Genomic DNA, 21,050 nt, shown 5'->3' with positions numbered 1-21,050 from the left:
TGACACACTCAATTAAGTCATTGTTGTCTAATGTATAGCGTTTTCAGAAGGCTACACATGAGTCATCTCTTTGGCAGTCATTGAAAACTTCCAAGAATTAATAAACATTCCTTAATATAGAAAGCTCACACATTATCATGACAAGTTTGATTGAAGTTTGGCTTTGGAAGCAGACCCTTTGAGGTTCACCCTAGAGCAATAACCTTTTAATGTCAAAATAATTGAATTTCCAGTCTGCATTTGATGCAAATTTTGCGATTGACAAGGCCTTCTTTTCATTTTAATTCAGAAAGAATGCCCTGTTCAGTGTTTCATGTAAGAACCTGACTGGTACCTTGTGAAGTATAAGTTAATGTGAAGAGTGATCTCTTTTGTTACACTTTGAATAGAATATTCAAAATATTCAATTTGAGTACAATTTGTATAATTTTAGGTTCTTTGAATAATTCAGATGCATTCATTTGTTCTTGATTAGTGAATCAAGACCTGAGAAAGAATATATTTTATTTTATGACATGTGCATTAATAATTTATCACTTCACTCGCAAATCTCTCTTTCAGTAGTAGGAAACATTCAGGGTAAGTAATCCTCAGAATCATAGATGTACTAATGCCAGAGCAATCCTGATGGACTTTATAAGTTTCCATTCTCACAAGGACAGCCATATAAAAATAACTTTTTTCTATGAATTTGGAATCAATTTTCTCCCTGGTATTATCTAGGTAATTTACTATCTGTGCAAAATGTCTTCTACGTTATGGCTTGTTTTCATAGTACTGTCAGATACAACTCAATGTTGCTTAGTTTTTTTTAACATAGTTGTGTTTCTGTGACTGACCAGGCACATTCAATTAAAACCACCAGGTCGTCACTCTTAGGCTCCTTAACAAACAAGTAAGGGCATCCACAATGCTCGAATTATGTTAAAGTCTATCAATGAGACACAGTCTCCAAGCCAGTTATGTTTGCCATAAACCTTTCTTAATGTGTTGGCAAATATCGGTCAAGTGTAAGTCTTATTTTTGTTCTAAGTGAGAATGCCTACTTTATGGCAAAATCTACGAAAAGAAATGCCAAGGTGAACAGTTACGAGATGCAGTATAAGAAGGAAGAGGTATAACGTTTTCTTCCCTGGGAACCTTCTGTTCCTGTCCCTTGCTCTGTGCACCGCCAGCTGCCTGGACCCTGGCCACGGTTCAAATGTTAGCACCACAGCCTACTAGCTATGGAAGCTTGCATGGCGGAGGAGTGAGTGGAGTCTACACTAAGCTCCTCCCAGGGCAAATGTGGAATTATAATGAAATTGTAGGGAAAGCATCCTGAGTAAGCAACTGAACACTAACTGGAGGGAGGCCTTATAACCACAGACAGACAGAAAACACTTCAGCGCAGCGTGACTGGTAGGGAGTGTGGAGGAGACGCGAGAGGGCTGGCGGGGCTCCCACGGGTGACAGCCAAAGTGCTGGAGAGATATTTCCGCTGCCAGGGGTTTCTCAGGGTGGTTCCCTCTGAGAAGTGTGGGGTCCAAACCCCAAGTGGAGCTCTACACCCTATAGCACCAGAGCCAGGAAGGAACCCAGAAAAACATCCAATTGTGAAAGGTGCCAGGGGTTCACTCCACCAGGGATGGAAGGCTGGACACAGAAAGAGCATTTAAAGGGCCAACGTGCAAAATTTCATTTGCAGCCACTTACCCTGGGCACCAGCAAAGGAGAGGGGCAGAGTAGACTAGAGATGCTTGAGGAGAGACTGGGGACAGAAGCTTTGGGGAGGGAGTGGAGAGAGCGGCTGCGGGAGTTCCCGGTGCTAAGTCATCCCCCATACCGCAGCAGCCTTTGTGCGCAGGCAGACCCCTCCCGGGCAGAGGCTGCAGCCTGCAGCGGAGCAGAGGCCACGCCCACAGGAGTTTCCCTGCTCCACCCTGTGGTGCTTAAGCCTGACTGATTACAGCCTGATTACTTCAACAACTGATTGGTTTAACAGCTGACTAGTTTCAACAATTAAGGCAGAAAATGTAAAGAAGCGGCTAAAAGGGGAAGACAAACAAACAGACCCCAAATGAAAGGGTGAGAGAATTTTCCAGAAGAACTGGATGAAAAGGAGGCAAGCAATTTTCACATAGACAGTTTAGAGTAATGATCATAAAGATGATGAACAGCATGAAAAAAGACACTGAAACCATAAAAAAAGGAAGAGGTACAGAAAAACATGGAGCTGTTGTCAAAAAAAATCTTGTGTTCAGTGAAACACTGGTCAACTTTCTTTGTATATACATGAGGGTAGGATCAAGTGAGTAAAAATCTACTACAATGTAACTAAGCAAACAGGAAAGTGAATAGAGTGATAAACATCAATACTGCAGATCCTCGGAGATAATGTTGCACCGTAACAATGACTATTTTATAATTACTGGAGACTAGTGGTTTCGATGCTTTTGATATCTACAGGGCTGCCACCCCAAATTCTAACATTATACATAAGGGGTGTCAAACTCATTGTCACCGGGGGCCACATCAGCCTTGTGGTTGCCTTCAAAGAGCCAAATGTAACTTTAGGACTGTATACATGTAACTACTCCTTAATAGTTAAGTGAGAGCTCGGTGCTGCCACCAGGTGGAAACCAGGTGCCAGGCCAGATAAAACAAGGTGGAGGGCCAGGTTCGGCCCGAGGGCCTTGTGTTTGCCACCTGTGTCCTATATAGCTTCTTGACTGAAACTGAACTAATATACGTTTGTCTTCTTGAATTAATGCTGCCATGGGATTCACAAGTCTCTGAAAAGGTTCTACCTACTCTTCAGGCAAGATATTGGAAATCCCAGGTCTAAATAGCTGGATGGGCCCTAGGTGGAAAAGGAACAGAATATTTCAGTAGGTGACAGCTTCCCCTAAAAACACATCAATCCATGCCAAATCTATAACAAAAAACATATAATATTTTTTAAGAAGAAGCAATTCTATTAGGAAATTTTGGGGACCCCATAAAAGTCACCTAACCTTTCTGGGTCTCAAGTTCTTTTTTTAATAATTATTTTATTGTACACTGACTGGCATAGCTCAGTGGACTGAGCGTGGGCTGCGAACCAAAGCATCGCAGGTTCGATTCCCAGCCAGGGCACATGCCTGGGTTGCAGGCCACAGCCCCCAGCAACTGCACATGGATGTTTCTCTCTCTCTTTCTCCCTCCCTTCCCCTCTAAAAATAAATAAATAAAATCTTTAAAAAATAAATTATTTTATTGTCATTCAAGCACAGTTGTCTGCATTTCCCCCCATCACTCCCCCGCAACCCCAGCCATCCCCACCTCCCTCCCTTGCTTCCATCCCCTCCTTGGTTTTGTCCATGTGTCCTTTATGGTTGTTCCTAAAAACCCCTCCCGCTTCCCCCCCATTATTCCCTCCCACCTCCCCTCTGGTTACTGTCAGTTTGTTCTTAATTTCAATATCTCTGCTTATATTTTGCTTGCTTGGTTTGTTGATAAAAATATTTTCTCCAAAAGCCAATAATGGTAGTAAATAAAACAACTGATTTTTACACTAACATATTTTTTATAATGAGAAGCTTCAAACCTATAGAGAAAATAAAGAGAATTTTATTATAAAACCACATCACGTTGTTACCAAATCTGTATGTTCTCCTTGGAGAAGTGTCTGTTCAGGCTCTTTGCCCATTTTTTAATTGGATTGTTTGTCTTTTTGGAGTTAGTTTTGTTTGAAGCTATTTTTATTACACCATCAAAAGCTTGTTTTAAAAGTCAGTGTGCCTACTTCTGGCAATAAGATCAGCAAGTTCAATTAGGTTTTTAATCAAGCTAAATATTAGGTCACACACTTTTGTACTTACTGAAATATTAGAGATTTTTCAACATTCTTTCCAGTGCAGCACTTTTTCGTATTCATCATATTCACCTTTGCGGGTTTTCAGCGTTCTTGCTGAGGTTATTATGATAATGTCTACATGTGATGTGGTGATTTCTAATCTACGTATTCTTCACCGCAGTCTGAGTTTTTTTCACCCGTGGCTGCAGTCAGGAGGGGAAATAACACAAATTAACTCACACACACATTATACTACTAAAATGCCTCCTTTTGCCACAGGTTAAATTTGTGCTTGATTTACATTTTGTTTTTTTTTTCTTTCTTCATCAGCTAACCATTGGTAATAATGAGTAGATCAGTATCACAATAATAGAGGGGTAGAAAATAAAGAAGACATAAAACAACAGATTAGGTGCTCTATAAATCTTAATGAAACCCCGGGACTAATAAAAACGCCAAGTGCAACTGACTGTGAACTAATCCTGTGCGGTTTGAGAGGTTTCCCTGCGCTGGACTCCCTACGTGAGTGACAGTGAGGCTGTCAGTGGAATGATTCTATTCCACCAACATTATCAACATTCTCCAGAAACTTATTTCTCTTGCACCCTAAAGGGTCGGATAGAGAAATCTTTTTTTTTTAACCAAATTATTTCATGTATATTTAACTTTTTAAAATTGTTGTATAAGTACAGTTGTCTCCATTTCCCCCTCACCACTCCCCCCCACCCCAGCCATCCCCACCTTCCTCTTTTGATCCTACCCCCCTTTGGCTTTGTCCACGGGTCATTTATATATATGTTCCTGAAAACCCCTACCACCTTTCCCCCCATTATCCCATCCCACCTCCCCTCTGGTCACTGTCAGTTTGTTCTTAATTTCAGTGTCTCTGGTTCTGTTTTGCTCACTTGTTTGTTTTGTTGATCAGGTTCCACTTGTAGGTGAGATCATGTGGTATTTGTCCCTCACTGCCTGGCTTATTTCACTTAGCATAGTGCTCTCCAGCTCCATCCATGCTGTCGCAAAGGATAGGAGCTCCTTCTTTCTCTCTGCTGTGTAAAATTTCACTGTGTAAATGTACCGTAGTTTTCTGATCCATTCATTTACAGATGGGCACTTGGGTTGCTTCCAGCACCCAGCTATTGTAAATAATGCTGCTGTGAATGTTGGGGTGCATAAGTCCTTTTGAACTGGTGTTTCAGGGTTCTTAGAGTATAATCCCAGCAGTGGAATTGCTGGGTCAAAAGGAAGATCCATTTTTAGTTTTCTGAGGAAATTCCATCCTGTGTTCCACAGTGGCTGCCCCAGTCTGCATTCCCACCCACAGTGCACTAGGGTCCCCTTTTGTCTGCAACCTCTCCAACACTTGCTGTTTGTTGATTTGTTTATGATGCCCATTCTCACCAGTGTGAAGTGGTGTCTCATTGTGGTTTTATTTTGCATCTCTGTATAGAGAAATCTTTAGGTGACTTTTCCATTAAATGAGGCAAGAGCCTTATCGTATTGTTTTTTAATTAAAATTATTAAAATTACTGTATTATTTTCCAGATGAATGACTGGAAGCCTACTTTTCCCCACTGTATACATATCTTCTAAGTTTGTCTTGAGAGATGCAGAAGAAATCTCCTAAAACACTACATTATTGCTCATCAACTTTAAAAAGTGAGAGCATTAGTTCATTGAAAGAATTATTGTGAAGGTCTTAACACTGTAAACAAAAAAGGAACTCATGGGTGTGTACCACCACCAAGGTGTATTTTTCTGTATATGAATTATTTTTAAAGATTTTATTTATTTATTTTTAGAGAGGGAAAGGCAAGGAGAGAGGGAAAAAATCAACAAAGGAGAGAAATTTCAATATGTGGTTGCCTCTGGAGTGCCCCCTACTGGGGACCTGGCCTGCAACCCAGGCATGTGACCTAAACTGGGGAATTGAATCAGCGACCCTTCGGTTCGCAGCCCATGCTCAGTCCACTGAGCTACACCAGCCAGGGCTACTCTGTGTGAATTTAAAAACCAATTTAAAATGCCTTTGAGTCTTGAATGAACACACAATACAAATGCCTCTTAGATTTTATAACTTTATTAATACCTTTATTAATGAATATAAGAAAACATGCAATACAGAACCTGAAATAGAACAATCCATACACATTTGTGTACAATCCATAGCACGTCCCGCCGTCCTGGGCCACACGATGTCGAACCTGTTCATTTCAGATGCTGTTCATGTCACAGAGGAAGAAGCTTCTCAAAATACAAACATGAATCTCTATTTCAGAAGTCCCAAGTACTTGAAGGAGAGAGAGCATCAATTTCACACATCGGATTTCTAAAAAGATCACAATCACTAAACAATTGTCTTCACTTTGTTTCGGCTGCGCACACACATTTTTGCAAGGAGCCTTCGGCTGCTGTCAACAAATCACAGTCACTGAAAGCACACGGGTCGGTGGTTTTGGGGGGTGTGACAGGATGACACTGTAAGGACTGCACAGTTTGTGATTGTCTTTAGTCCACGTGTATCCATCTTCATGGCAATGTGTGACAAATATGAGTCTGGGAAGGCAGAGGCTCTTAACTGTCACCAAAACACAATAGCAGTCATCATTTGATGGCCGTGTCTTCTGACCAAATTTACATCACCAGAAAGAAAAGGTTCGGTAGCTAAATTAGACCGCACAAACTGTACTCTCTAAGTTTATCACATTTTTTTGTATCATATGTAACTCTGTTTTTAATACACCCACACAGTATTAGCTTGCACTTGAAGGTAAAATTCAAGAAAACAATGTGTATGCACGTAGCACATAAGATACAAGGTGTTTCAATAGATACTTATAAATGTGATACAGAAACACTATATCAAGTAAAGTCTTAATCACATGTAACTGAACGTAGCCACGTAATTGAATAACCAGTCTCACTGAATATATTACCACACTTGTCGTTCAATTTGAAGTTCGAATTTCAAACTAACTCAGATCTTTCTTTTCTCCAAGGGTATTGTTTTGCACTGATGGAAGAACAACACTTTCTCTGGCTCTGCCACTAAAGACTTTGCTCATCCCAAGAGCTGCCTGTGTATGCAGTCCGAGAATTTGCAGTGTGATGAGAAAGGTCTCATCAGATGTAACGCCTCGGAAGTCACAGGGTGCCAAGGCCAGCCCCGGAGGAAGCTTTGAAAGAGAATCCCGGCACTCACACCCCTCGCCTCTTTGGCTCGTTCTAGCCTACTTCCATCCCAGGCGTTTGTGGTGCAGACCCAGAAGAGGATGCCCAGCCTTTCAATATTCTGAACACAATGGAAGCGTATTGGTTCATTCCTGTGTCTCTAGGGAAGGTCTCCAAACTTTACTAATTTTAGACAGGAGCACTTAACAGCACACTTATAACTCAATAAAGCACAAAAAAAAATCAAAATATCTAACTCTGGTTCCTATTCTGAGTTTTATTAATGCAGTCATACACCTAACATATTATTTAATGATTTTTTTCAGATTTTCCTTTTTGTCTCTCGTCTTTATTTAATTGTGTGTGTGTAGATCCTAAATAAAATGTGCAGAGAAAAGAAATGTGAAAATAACTAAAATAGAAGAGAAAATTGTCACACATTATCTGTGCAAGTTTTCAGAGAAAAAAAAAAACAGCCAACAGTCTACTGGAAGGATTTCATTATCATCTCCAGGTTTAAAATCTTCAGTATCCATAACCTTCCAGTATTAACAAACACAAAGCAGAAACAATATTAATAGCACTAACTCAGGTCAAATTTCAGCAATTAGATTCTTGTGGTTAAAAGTTAAGTCGTTCTACACACTAAAGCAAATATGATTTAGAGTATCCCAAAGGGAACAATATATTCTCAGTCGCTACGTCACCTGCTGGGCACACCGAGAGAAGCTTTCTCAACATTCAGTGGAAACCTTCGCCAATGAAATGATACATTCACCACACTTTATAGTACAACATTTACACACAGTTTCATCATAAATTACAGATCTCCAAGGTACACGTCACGAAGTCTACATCTAATTTAACTAACAAGAACTATTCACTCCCCCCACCCCCAATGAATACATCAATTGTGTCTTGGTTTAGCAGAATACTGAAACAAGACATTGTCTGTGTTTTGCTGCGGAGAAAATGGAGTTGGTGCCGTTTCCGTAAATTGGGGAAACGTGCACGCGCGTGCACCGCTGGTGAAACCGGCCAGCCAGAAGGACAACGAAGGAACTAAATGACCACGGAAGGAAACTAGTGCGGAAGTTCCCTTCACTTAGAACATGTTTCGTTTTCATCTAGATTTTGTCGTTGTTGTTTTCGTTGGTCGTGTTCTCGGGGTATTGCTTATCTACCTCAAGAAGCTGTCAGGAACCTTATCTCTTCCTCTGCACATCTCCTTAAAACCCTGTCCTGTCGATTTAGGATCGTATGTCTGGATTCTCATCTTGTTATCTGTCAGTGGTTTTCTTTAGGCAGTTGAGCTAGAATGAGAAAAATCCCTTAGTCATATGGGTTTGTTATGTGGTTTTTATCTAGTTACATTAATTTGCGTGTTCTTTTTACTGACCGTCTTTTGGTATCAGCCTAGTCCACTCTCACGTCACCATTTAAAACCTCCTGCTACTCCTTAGGAAGTAGCAGTTTCCGGTCATGGCTGTTAATGAATCATTCATCAAATGCGTCCACTTTGCTTGTGATTTCCAGGTTCTTATGTACAAATCGCAGAAGATAAAGATCTAATTAATCATGGAACATAGGCTTAAACTGCAGATACAACATAATTTCTGATGCACTTTACACTACATTACAAAAATAATTTTTCATAGAAAGACGCCCATTGGGGCGCACATATTGCACTTCAATGTCTCGAACTCTACTAAAGAGTAGAGAATAGGTTAGACAGAAATCTGTACAGTGTATATATATTCGTTACCGAAAAGGTCTATACAAAATCTCTGCACAATATATTCTCCAAATAAAGGTAGAAAACATAAAAAAGACAGACAAAATAGAACAGTTATTTACACGTGGTACTGTGCATTTTCGTACAAACAGTAATAAGAAAGAAACTAGAGAGCAACAAGTATCAAACGAAAAGACATACAAAGATGCTGCCCTACCTTCTAATGTTATTTGAACAAAAGGTGAGATAAACTAAAGGAACTCTCGGGAAACCAGGTATCTGCTAGTCCACTTGCTACGCACTACAAACATCAGAACGGAAACACGATCAGTAATATTGCACATGTTGTCAACGATAAATGAACAGTCACGGTGCATCAGAAACACTGTCACTGTCACACGGCAAGCCTGTCTGTACAAAGGGGAATGAGTGTTTCAATTTCTTTTTAAGTACACATTCAGAAGTCAACAAATTGTGAATTCATTTTTGTGTTTTGACTAAGGGTATCTAGCTCTAGAGTCTGTTCTGGTATCTGCTTCTATGTATATAACTATGTACAAAAGTAACAATCTGGAATATTCGTGGGAATTCGTGGAAACTGGATTTCAAATCTCGACGATACACGTCCTGCTGAGAAATGCGACCTTAGAAGGGATGTTCGTCATCCCGAGGGGCTCTGGCCTGTCGGCCTGCCGTGAAGGTTTTCAAGGTAATGCCTTCCGCGGACTCATCCTCAGTATGAGCTGTTTCAGACACACAGTGGGCCCGCACGCTGGCCGGCCCTCCCTGCTGCAAAGCCCACGGTGGCTGCGCAGGGCTGTGCTGGGGCGCGGCGGCCTGGCCCGGGGGAGGGCTGGCGTGGTGAGCGGAGGCGGGCGGAGGCGAGCTGTAAGACAGGCTGATGAACTCGGCCGCCGGAGGGCTGCGGCGGTGCTGGAGGTGAGCAGAGGTCAGGGTCACCGGCGGGCTGTGGCGCGGAACGGCGGCCTGCGCGTGCGAGGGGCTGGCCCGGGCCAGGGCGGCCGGCATCCAGCACGCGTCGGAGTGGCCCAGGATCAGGCACTCCTGCGTGCAGGTGTCCGACACCTCCTCCAAGGTCGGCTGCACGGTGATCTCTGCGGCTGCGAGGGTGCGAGACAAAAGGTACAAGGTGGGTTTCAGAGGCGTATTTTCCTAGCTACGTAAAACACATCGTTGTCACGGCGCAAATGAAAAATCTATATATTACAAATCTATATACAGATACATTGGAGACTTCCAGTAGACTTCCAATATTTCCCCAATGGCTCCTTCATTTGTCAAAAAATAATTCCTACAGAAAACACAAACAACCAGTAGTGGGTAGATGGAATCTCATTTTCATCATTACGATCCTTTCGTTTGGCCCCCCAAATGTACTTATTTTTAATTGTGTGTGTGACTATAAATGGAAACTATGCTCATTCATGTTTATCAACATGAAAGTCCATTGATATGGAACAAAGTAACAGGATGTGAGGACAGAAGCAAAATGAATGGGAGAACCAGTCACTGAGACATATAATGAACTAAGCAATTATAACTAACCATTTGATTAAGAATCTAATTAATTAATCTGAGAATATATCTAACAATAAATTAAATTAATTGGAAAATATAGTTTATTGAACCCTAAAATGCCTTCTTATTTCAAGGATGAAGTATAGCTACAATTATCTCAAAGATAATTGATTTTCTGAAATAATGACAAATCAGTTTAACGACACAATAAACTACAGACATAAAACGCTTAGTGTTAAATTATAACACTTTCTAGAGCTCCTTTATATGGTTTCTGTGAAGTTTTCAAATGCCAATAGGTATGCAATATACAAACACTAGTTAAATAAAGACAGAGTGCTTAGATCATGAAATGTAACTTTAGAACAAGAAATGTTATTATTAGCTATAATGAAGGATGTGGCATCATAATAAAAACATCAATTCCCTGAAAAGACAACACTACAAATTAAAATGATAAATTCATGAGCCTATAAATCTTCAAAATGATATGCAGTGCAAGTGCTCATTATCCCATCACCCTTACAACGAAAGAATAAGATGCATAAGAGCTGACTCTCATTAACACCAAATATCTCTATTAAATAACCATTTATTGTGAGATTAAAATTTAAAATATCCTACACCTCTGCAGAATCGTATTTAAGAAATGGGGAAGGTAGAGGTTTACATATTTTGGGTGATATTGAATTATAAACTATGCACATATAACTATATTTTAAAGGAAAATTTAATTTACTGGTCATCATAAAAGCAATTTACTGAGCAGCCTTAAATTTTACAACAATACATATAGTTACAATATTGAAACATTTGCCTATGTATGATAAGCAAATGTATATAGTCATTTTAACTGAAAGAAGATGATTTATTATATAATATTTTTCACTTCCCGAATGTATTGGGGTGACATTGGTTAATAAGATCCACTTATTAATGTGCCCACCACCCAAATCACCTTGTCACCGTATGTTTGACCCTTGTCACCCACTACTGCGCCCAGCCCCTGCCCTCTGGTCACAACCAAACTGTTGTCCGTCGGTGCTTCTGAGTTTCACTTTTATGCCTCACATACAAGTAAAATCATAAGGTTTTTATAATTTTGCTGATTTTTGGATTAAACTGGAAAATAGTTGACACATAACCCCAAGGTTATAGCTGACATCCCAAGTCAAGGGCAGATAATGCTTCACATAAGTTTCGGAGCAATGCAATATTATTGTTCACATAATAATTTTCTATAAAATACAGCTCATTTAAGACATCTCTAGAGCTTCTCCCAACAATTCATCTTGACACTGGCCTTGTGTTTTGTTGGTAGTTTGCTTTGCTGTTTGATACAGTCCTTTGAGGTCAAATTCATAGAGGCCTCTCTAAGACCCAGGTCCGTAAGTTTACCACCTGTGTGTTCTTCTATGTCATTTATTGTTTCAGGTGTTCTATTCACATCTCTGATCCATTCTGAGTTCATTTTTGTGTGTAGTGACAAACAGTAGTCGAGTTTGATGATAAATAACCAGAAGCTCATTGACATTATTTGTTCAAAAAGAACTTTTTCCCCTTTAACTAATAGGTATAGCTATAGTTCATAACATTTATGACAGAAAAGAAAACTATTCATGACCTATAGCCAGATGAAATCATATGTCCAGACTTACCAAAAGAAAATCTTCTACTCAGTTTGGTGCACAGAATATTGTTCACAATCTGTGTGTGTGTTGGGAACCGCCCTGCCTGGTATCAGAAGCTGTAACCCCCACCAAGGCTAAGGCTGAGGGAATGACCTTGGACCGTAAGCCAGCAAGGAGACAAAAGCTTATCTCCCTGGCAGGAGCGCTGCTTCTGCTGCTTCATTCATAACTGAGCCCCAAAGCTTGGTCAGTTAGCCAACGACGGGTAAGATTCCCCAAGGGGGGAACGACCTCAGACAGGCACGATCACTTTGGGAGGCCCCCAAAAGAAGGACTTGGGGGGCTACAGCAAAAGGGGGTGATGGACCCTCGCCCCTCGGCTTTGACGTAGCCTGAGTCCTCATCACCTGGGAGAAAATCTCCTTATCTCTTGGCTGCCTTAGTTCCCTTGCCCCACCTAAGCCTGAAACAATGACAGGGTGGTGCAGCTCTGTGCTGGAAAGGGCGGATGCCCCGGGTGATCAGGCCTAAGAAAGAACATGTAAATTCCTGTGAAACCTGCTTTGTTTAGAATGCTCTCAGTTGAATGAGAAGGGTCCAAGGAGGAAGTTAGTTTGTTCTTCAAAGTTTTTTACAGCTCTTTGACCCTGACTCACAATAGGCCCTCAGACTTCCTTGTTATCTATTGTTTGATCCTAGCAATGAGTAATGAGTTTTACCTGAATTCCTATGCAAACGAAACCAATAAAAAGCCTCTCCGGAGGGGGAATGGGGCGCTCTCCCCACCAGAGAGAGTGGCCATCTCGTTCCCACTTCCCCACAGGACTCGGTCGTCTGTGTGTACGTCTTTCTCGCGTTTCGACGAGCCATCTGCAGCGTTCCGCAGCGCTCACTGCTGGCCGGTGATCGTGACACGTTTGTATACAACTTATAAAAACTAAAGCTTTTAATCGTAGTCATTTAGGACACCTTGGGTGAAAATCCTAGTTTAATTTTTAAAAGTTTTATGATAAACTTCATTGTTCCATATGTAAATACATAAAAATTCACCAACTACTAGTAAATCAATATTAAATAAATGCACAAAAACAGAAGTGTAATTAATGTCATAACTGTTTCCATTTGAATGAGTGCTGTGAAAATACTTTTTAAAAAAGATTTTATTTATTTAGTTTTAGAAAGACAGGAAGGGAGGAAGAGAGGGAGAGAAAAATGAATGTGTGAGAGATACATCGATAGGTTGCGAACCAAAGTGTCCCAGGTTCGATTCCCAGCCAGGGCACATGCCTGGGTTGCAGGCCACAGCCCCCAGCAACCGCACATTGATGTTTCTTTCTCTCTCTCTCTCTCTCTTCCTCCCTCCCTTCCCTCTCTAAAAATAAATAAATAAAATCTATATAAAAAAACAACTATTTCCATCTGCAGTATATTGAAATATACTTTTAATACGGTAAAATGAAGATTACTATTAGAGTGTAATTTATATGTTTTGTCTCAGAGAAAATGTGTTCTCATGAGGTTAAACAGATTTATTTGGACAATCTTTTCCTTCATTCTAGATGCTTACTCTTACTTGGTCTTTACATTGCTTTGGAGAGCCATCTACTAACTCATATTTATTTAATTGGCTGATATATAATACAGATTTCAGGAAACAGAAGTGCAAATCCCAGTGTCTCAAAATTCAGATGTCAAGTTCACGCGTGTGATTAAATGTGCTCCGGTGACGCTCCCACTCATTCCTTACCCTTTATCTGTGTGAGGACAAATGCATATTTTATAGACTGAAGGCTGAAGCAAGTGTTCATTATACAGAAATTGCCAGTTGGACTGTTACATTTAATGCATCTGTTAATCTCCAGTAGCAAATTCCACATGATGGAGGTCTTATACAGGTCATTTGATTCGTGTTCAAAGCTGAACTCTCGTGAAAAAGAATGAGACAGCGCTGTCAATTTGCTTTGATCTCTCCCTCTCACTCTTTCACTAGCTCCGCAATTGCATTCCCTGAGGATTTTCAATGCCGTGTTTGAGGGGAATATCAGGTTGTAACTGCTACATTCATTTCAGCAAAACTGGTTACTGTGCCGAGTAAGTGATTATTTGGTCTTCCCATAGGGTGACAATCAGACTTTGGTTCCTTGTGGTCCAAATACAGAGTAAAGGCATTTGAAACATTCGGTTCAGATTTAAAATCTTTATTTGACAGTTTTTTTGTCTTTTAAAGTTCCACTAATATTGCCGAAGATGCTCGTTGCAAATTGAGAGTTTCCATCTATGCTTGTAAGTAAACACCAAACCGTCCAAAGGATACATTAGGGACAAATACCACATTTGAGTGGTCCCGTTTTCACCTGACATCTCTCCCACATCAGCGGGGACGAACTGAGTGAACTAAGAGAATAATTCGGGACCTACAGACCTAGGCAGACATCTGAAAACTGATAAGGTGGAAAGGCTTATTATGAAAACATCGATAAGGTTGGCTACCTCCTAGCGACAAATATAGATGCACTGTATGTAAATAAATTGTGTTTATTTTGTATCAGAACTCTAATCGATCCATGGTTTCATAATCATATTTTAGTTTCAATGATTACACTCCCCAGGATTTTATTCCTATATAGCCTAATGTTTAAATTAAATAAGTACCTAGTTTGATGAAGAGCAGGTTTTAAATTGAACAAATTGTTAACATTAACAATCTAAGATAGCACTTAGAATAAAACAACGAAAGAAGGAAAATTCTCACACAACAGAACAAACTGTCCATAATTAAAGATATTTTTGTTTAATTGTTTTGCTCTGTAGGTACTAACACATTTTGTTTTTTAATTTAATAGTTATTATTGTATTTTTCCCATTAGCATTTAGTCCCCTTGCACACCACTCCCAGCGATCCTCACACCGTCGTCCGTGTCCACGAGTCATTTTTCCTTTTTACTCAGTCCCTCCACCCCCTTAACCACCACCCCCCACTAGCTGTCATCTGCTCTCCGTCTGTGAGTCTGTCCCCATTGTCCTTGTTAGTTCAGATTGCTCATTAGATTCCACAGATGAGTGAGATCCCATGGTACTTCTCTTTCTATATTTTTCCTATTTCGAAATACTACGCACATATAAACACATAGTTTGTGATATCAAGAACCATCAAACGATGAGAGGTAGCTTACACTGGTGCTAGCATTTCTGATCAGTGAGCAGGGGTAGCACTTTCTACAGTATCCGGCTATCGGGTCCTCAGCAAAATGATAGTGACAACCGCCTTACACCAGTTCAGTAAGAAATACCTTCTAAGAAGTTATTCTTCTCCTCTTAAAAGCAGTATTTCAGCCCTGGCTGGCATAGCTCAGTGGATTGAGCGCAGACTGCGAACCAAAGCATCGCAGGTTCGATTCCCAGTCAGGGCACATACCTGGGTTGCAGGCCACGGCCCCCAGCAACCCCACATTGATGTTTCTCTCTCTCTCTTTCTCCCTCTCTTCCCTCTCTAAAAATAAATAAATAAAATCTTAAAAAAACACTAACGTGATTTAAAAAAAAGTAGTATTTCATGAAAATAGTAATTCAGGCCTGGAATTTACTAAAAGCCTTCTGAATTGCCTTAGCAACCAAAATTAATCCAATGGATACACCAGGGAATAAAGTTTGTTTCCTGTCTATCTGAAACACTTTGAAATAATTTGTCAATATGAACTGAGATGCTTTAATGAAATGAATCATGCTATCCTTTCTTTCCAAGTTCTGTGACATGTCATTCTATATCATGAGTGTAAATTAGTTTTAAGCACCCTAATCTATCCAAAGCTACAACAGAATGTGCAGAAATGCCAAACTTTTAATAACTTTATCCCTTTTCACTTTTAAATAATACGCACACCTTTGGTGAAGAGATGGCGACAATCTGGTGGCAAACACCATCATGCTGTTTATACTTGGCTTTTGAAATTGGAAAGAAAAATATTTTTCCCCAGGGAACAGAATGGCATTTCGTTTTTATTATTCTTTGGAACTTTGAATCCTGAGGTTCGCCTCCACTGAACTCTGAAGCGGAACAAGTCCATTGCCTTCGGTATGACTTTCACCTTTTTTTAGTTGAACAGAATTTATCAGACATACGTCCTTTCGGGGGATGGGAAGGTACCTTTTGGTCTATGGCCACAGACACTACGAAAAGCGTAACAGAATCATTAGTGACCAATAAATGTAGCCGTCGCCATCCATCCGATGACCTTGCCCTTCTGCAAGAACTCATTTGGCAAAATACAGTTCTGTTTTCATCCATTCTCCTCTTTTGAATAAATCTTGCAAGAAACAGAAATTGTTCTTTCCATTTAAAAATTACTAATGCTACCATGATAAACTTCTCCTTTTATACATTCCGCACGTTTCTGGTAAGCATGTCAGGTTCTTCAAATAGAGAGTTGTTTTATAATCCTGAATCATTAATAATAAATGCTGTCCAGTTTATTTATTACCAAAGACTATTCCGGTACATGTTAACAATCGTTATTTCAAAAATTCATAGGTAACTATGAATATAAAATCATTCATAATATTATAGTGATTGTTCTGGGAAACTATTTGTTTACGAGTTTACTATCACTTACTTATTCAAGACCTGTATTTGTCAAAAGAAAAAGTTAATATTGATAAAAAGATATATAATCAGTTAATTTTAAACTGTAATTGATATTTAAAAATATATGCCACTGGACTGTGCCTTTCTGTATCATTGACTTTGACATAAAGAAGAGCGAGTATGAAGCCCTGGCTGGCGTAGCTCAGTGGATTGAGCGCGGGCTGCGAACCAAAGTGTCGCAGGTTCGATTCCCAGTCAGGGCACATGCCTGGGTTGCAGGCCACGACCCCCAGCAACCGCACATTGATGTTTCTCTCTCTCTCTCTCTTTCTCCCTCCCTTCCCTTTCTAAAAATAAATACATTAAATCTTTTTTTAAAAAAGAAGAGCAAGTATGAGAAAAAATATATTCAAAGTTCCTGCTGGGATCACCTTTAGGTTTTCCTGGGCTAGTATTTGGAGATGTCAAATTTGGACATGTGAAAACAGTTATCCCTAACTTAGACCAAATTGGTCCACATGTGAGCGAAGTCATGAAAACCCCCCCCCCCAGTGGCAAGATTCTCCCTCCTGTTCCAGTGTGAATGAACTATTTTCCATAATTTAGGTGTTTGGCAATTAACCATTTGGGATTAAGTGTTACCTATACTTTCAATGCAAAATTTGCTAAATTCTGATTTACTGTAACCAAGCATTACACCTGTGAACTTTTATTCAAAATACATTTAAATCAGTACTTGGAATTTTAACCAGGCAAATTCCTATTCCTAGTATGAATATGCTGATTGCCTTTGAGCGGGAGCAAAATGCCACTTTCCATTTTTTTTAGAAATGGCAGTTGGTGTTCCAGCGATATGAAGCACATTGTGTATTCAATAGGCTACTGAGCTTTGTAACGAGGAGGTATTACAATGTTTGCGCAGATATAAGATGGACAAGCAATGAATCACATTTTGCCTAATAAGTCATAACTTTCATGTTTGCACATTAATAATGTAAAGGACCAATCATATGTCACTTACAAAACAACTGGAGAGAAGAAGGAAAAAATGTGATTTTAAAAAATGTATTCGATCCGAACATGCACATGTAATTTATGAGTGACAGCTAATGTAATGATTCCAGTTAAGAAGAAGGTGTAAATAAGGTTTGGGCTGCATGAACAAACTAAAAGATCATGTGTGTGTGTGTGTGTGTGTAAAGATAGGGAGAGAAATAGATATAGAGAAATTCTCAGGGAGCTAGTATGAGTCCTCGGCAAAGTTAATCTCAGTTAATATACTAAGTTTTAGGATGTAATGATCTCTGTACAGGTATCAAGTAGGTCAATGTGGTTATTGTGTTGTCTGAAACTTCCTGATATATTAACACTTTTATAATTAGGAAATAGTCTTATTTTTGGCAATACTATGTTATCTGGAAAACTGTTTTTCTAATACTGATATAGCCACTCTGGCCTCCTTATATTTACTGTTCAATGATACATCTTTTCCCATGCATTTATCGTCTAGGTCTCCGGACCTTTGTGTATTTTTTTCCTTTTTTTTAAAGATTTTATTTATTTATTTATTTTAGAGAGGGAAGGAAGGGAGGGGGAGAGAGAGAGAGAGGGAGGGGGAGAGAGACGGAGAGAGAGAGGGAGAGAGAGAGGGAGAGAGAGAAAGATTCAATGTGCGGTTGCTGGGGGTTCTGGCCTGCAACCCAGGAATGTACCCTGGCTGGGAATCGAACCTGGGACACTTTGGTTCCCAGCCCGCACTCAATCCACTGAGCTACGCCAGACAGGGCCGGACCTTTGTGTATTCAAGACTTCCAAAAGTTAGATGTTGCTTCCTGGAGTGGTCACTTCATTAACACTTCGTGTACCTCTTGATGTGATTTAATTTGGTTGTCCCTTTTATTATTAATTTTCTGTTTGTCTTCTTTTTTTTAAAGCATCTGTTCCCCTTTTTCTGCCTTTAGTTCATTAGTTAAATTTTTTCGATTTCCAGTTTATTTATTGTTCTTTGTTAGCTATCTGTATCTGCACATTTTTTAGTGATTGCTCTAGAAATTAGAATATACTTGTACACTTTGAAGTTTTCACAGGCTACTTAAAATTCATGTTGCACTGGCAAAGAAAAAATTGTAACCCATTAAAATTGTCAGGAAGACTTTCGCACCAAAAGGAAGAGAGGTTCGGCTGAACTCTGAGTACAGTAAGTAGGTGGAAAGTTACTGAGGAGAGAGCAAGAAGAAGGGGCGTTCTTCCTGAGCCAACTCAGTAAGATTCTCACCGAAGGCCACGGGCCAGGGCGGGCAGACACTGAGTGTCTCCAAACTGAATGAGCAGGATTCTTGCTGAACCTGAACTTCACAGGCGAGACGCTGAAGCCGAGGATGAGTCTGTTGGGGCCACTGCATATAAAATGCGGTAACTTCTTCTGTTCCTTCTGACATATTATTTGGAGAATATACCCAAATATAGGGCATTAGGCAAGAATGTGTAAGCTTTTTCACATAACAGCATGTTTCAACTACCCATTCGGTCGTTCGTCTGCATATTTCTCTGGAACAAACTTAAAGCGTATTGTTGGGAAGAAAGAAAAGTATCTGATGGAAACTCTTCTGATAATGGGATTGAGAAAATTTAATATTAGTTAATTTAATGTTATTCACTAATAACAATGGTGACATTACACCCTGTTGCCTACAAAAGGAGAGTATTCACAGAACATGTTCGGTATGATTAAACCTAACAGTATGGGGTTCCCGTTTACTTTGGAATTTCATATAAAGTACGATTAGTTGTTTCATGTAACTATGCCTCATTCAATATTTGGGAATATTTGTACAAACACTTTACAGTGGATTTGAAATCCAAATGTATTGGGGCATCCTATACAACCCTAACCCTATTCTTGAGCTTTCTGCAAGTGATAATTTACTTTCAAGCAGTCATGGACTTAAATGGTTATACTCACACTTTCTCGTTTGGCCCTGCCTGTGACCTAGGCTCCACATTTGCAGAAAAGACCAATCTAATTATGGCTTTTATCTCATGAAGTGCAGGGAGATTTTTCAGGTATGGTACAATGAAATTGTGTTTTGTACACAAGTGACTCTGTGTACGTAGATTATTTATTTTTACCAAAGCTATTAAAAGAAAAATTGCATCTAAACAAGTCAATAAATATGAAGTATGTTTTTATCTTTTTATTATGCCTAAAGTGTTTCAATTTCAACCCACACCACATTTTCCCAAGGTTTGCATTATATTTCAATTTCACAGAGCAATCATTATATAATTGAAGCATGCAATTTTTAGAATTAGACACTTCCTGATACTGTGTGGTTTCATAAGTTGTAAAGTACAACTATTAAAACTATTTAAAATTTTTATCAAATAAACTTGATAGTCAATATGCTATTATAGTATTCTTTTAGAAAATACACCTTATACTTTAACGATTACACATTTAAAAAGTTATTGTAGCTCTGTAGTAATGCATGCTGTTTACTCAGGTAAAAATATATACTTTCAAAACTGAAATTGCTCTGATAATAGTATAGTACCTGTAGGAGCAATACAATGCCGGCAGTTTTCAATACACAACTCCTGTGTTTATTCCCACCTAGTCTTGGCAATTATTTCCAATATTGTGGAGTTAGTAGACTATAATTGAAATCTATTTTATGTCTTTTAACTGAGTAGATTCTGTATATCATATAATTTACAAATTTTATTAGACTCCATTAGTCCTACTGAAGGAATATAAACACAACTAATATGAAACATGTGTGTTTCACACCAGTGCAAACGATGATGGCAAATATCATACATATACATTGCATACATGCAAAAGTATGTCCATAACTGATTTTTTATAGTTAATATCTGACTGTCACGGGTTTCTTAATTTGATTTATGTGCTGGCAAATATAATCATTACATTCTTCCATCTAAAAACAAATAGTTTGTTTTCCATAGAAAACTGAAATTATCCTCATCTAAAGGAGAAAATGAACACTACGAACTTCCTGTAGAAGGTTAATAGTGAGAGTAGGAGGGAAGGAGAAGTTGACCAATATTTGGATCTGGAGGCCTTGGGTCCTGAGCAAGTCTTTTCCTCTCAGCCTTGTCCTGTGTGAGTGTGTGTGAGTGTGTCTCCCGTGGTCAAGGTCAGCAGCATGGCCGCCATTACTTCAGCACCTCTGAACCCGTTGCTTCCTCTGATTCAAATACGTTTCCCCAGGTGGCTGCCCGGCGCCCCCCTCACTGCTTTCAGACCCCTGCTGACACTCAGTGGTGTCTTTGAAAAACTTCTCTCTTGACTAGTTTCCCTGGTGACCCTGTGTCTTCACTTCCTGACCTGTCCTGGCACTTTAGCTTTGGTGGCACTTGCGGGTACTCAACATGACATCCAGATCTTTCCTTGTCTGTCTCCTCCCCACAGAATGTGAGCTCCATGCAGGCAGGGGCTCGTCTGCCCCTGTTGCACCCACAGTGTCTGTGACAGGCTGCAGGCATCTGTGGGGCAATGAGGGAGTGGTCCCAGGTCCTGAATGACCCTCCTGTGGTGTATCTGTTTATTTC

General features: G+C 39.7%; 1 protein-coding gene across 1 annotated transcript in view; it reads right to left on the bottom strand.

Moving 5' to 3' along the window:
- Nucleotides 1-8,146: 8,146 nt before the first annotated feature.
- Nucleotides 8,147-21,050, bottom strand: part of PCDH11X (protocadherin 11 X-linked) — a 388,808-nt gene continuing 375,904 nt past the window's right edge. The window contains exon 7 of the mRNA XM_036016380.1: nt 8,147-9,844. Coding sequence (XP_035872273.1) covers nt 9,369-9,844 — 476 coding nt within the window. The 3' untranslated portion in view covers nt 8,147-9,368. The remainder of the gene's footprint in view (nt 9,845-21,050) is intronic.

This window comes from Phyllostomus discolor, chromosome X, assembly GCF_004126475.2.
Source record: "Phyllostomus discolor isolate MPI-MPIP mPhyDis1 chromosome X, mPhyDis1.pri.v3, whole genome shotgun sequence".
NCBI lineage: Eukaryota > Metazoa > Chordata > Mammalia > Chiroptera > Phyllostomidae > Phyllostomus > Phyllostomus discolor.
The sequence above is the reverse complement of the archived record's forward strand: the minus strand, read 5'-3'. Positions and strand labels throughout refer to the sequence as shown.